The sequence below is a fragment of the Pediculus humanus genome, genomic scaffold (genome assembly GCF_000006295.1).
Source record: "Pediculus humanus corporis 1103172107443 genomic scaffold, whole genome shotgun sequence".
NCBI lineage: Eukaryota > Metazoa > Arthropoda > Insecta > Psocodea > Pediculidae > Pediculus > Pediculus humanus.
Window position 1 is genome coordinate 1 of NW_002987064.1, and position 1,274 is coordinate 1,274.

The 1,274-nt window shown below is 26.7% G+C and overlaps 1 protein-coding gene across 1 annotated transcript; it reads left to right on the forward strand.

The window, feature by feature from the left end:
- Positions 1-2: 2 nt before the first annotated feature.
- On the forward strand, positions 3-995 carry Phum_PHUM088950 (suppression of tumorigenicity, putative; the record flags this gene model as incomplete). Its single annotated transcript, XM_002423808.1, has 5 exons — positions 3-82; positions 162-264; positions 355-598; positions 682-821; positions 900-995. The coding sequence occupies exons 2-5, from the start codon at positions 208-210 to the stop codon at positions 993-995; spliced, it is 537 nt and encodes a 178-aa protein (XP_002423853.1). The 5' UTR covers positions 3-82; positions 162-207.
- Between the last annotated feature and the right edge of the window lie 279 nt (positions 996-1,274).

Below are 1,274 nucleotides of genomic sequence, written 5' to 3' on the forward strand. Positions count from 1 at the left end.
AATATGACGATATAAGTTTGCCAAAATCTGCTACCATTTGCTATACTTCAGCATTGCTCAAAGCCAGAGCTGTTGCCGATAAGTAATAATCGGAAATTAATTTATTTTAATTTTTTTTTTGTAATTTTTCCTAATATTTAGATCCTACAATTAATTTTTAGGTTTTGTCCTAACATAGCCAGTAAAAGAGGTTTAACTGCTAACGAAATGGCAGCCGTTGAAGCAATTCACAGAGCCGTAGAATTTAATCCTCATGTACCTAAGGTCAATTTAAACAAAACAAAAACTAATATTTTAAATAATGAATTTTAAAAAAATTAAATAAATACAAAAGTTTTGTTTTCTATACTTTAGTATTTATTAGAATCTAAACCGTTAATATTGCCACCGGAACACATTCTTAAAAGAGGAGATTCCGAAGCGATTGCTTATGCATTTTTTCATTTGCCACATTGGAAAAATGTCGATGGAGCTTTGAATCTTTTACATTGCACATGGGAAGGAACATTTAGAATGCTTCCATATCCATTAGAAAAAGGTCATTTATTTTATCCATATCCAACGTGTACCGAATGTGCCGATCGTGAACTTTTACCCTGTTAGTAATTCTCCTTTTTTTAAATTATTTTTTCTTTATCAAAGTATTAATGTAAAATTTTTTTTTTTTTATTGTATTTTTAGCTTTTCACGATGTGAGCGTTTATCCTAAGAAAGAACTTCCATTTTTCATTTTATTTACTGCCGGTTTATGTACTTTTACAGCAATTTTAGCTTTTCTCACACATCAATATCCCCAACCGATGGGTATGATAGTTCGTGCTGTGAGTATCACATGTAAAATAATATGATAAAAAAAATATTTTCCAACGGATTTATTATTAATTATTTATAATTTTCAGATACTCGCTTGGTTTTCTGTTCCGATCAATTACCTGTGGGATAAATTGGAAACTTCAATGCCGTCAAATTTGCTTCAACATTTATCGTTGATATAAATTGACATTTATTTAAATTATTTATTTAAATTATTATTTATTTTTTACACGTGTGTGTGCGTGCGTGTGTATAACTTAATTTTATTTTTATTTTTTTTGTAATTGTGTTAAATTAATTCATTAATTGAATTTAAAACGTTCAAATAAAACGACTCGATAAATTTTTAATTTAAAAAAATTTTTTTTTATTTTTAGTTTATTTATTTTAAAATAATTCAAAGTTCAGGTTTTACATACGTAATGGAGATGATAATAATAATAATTATTATTTTTTAAACA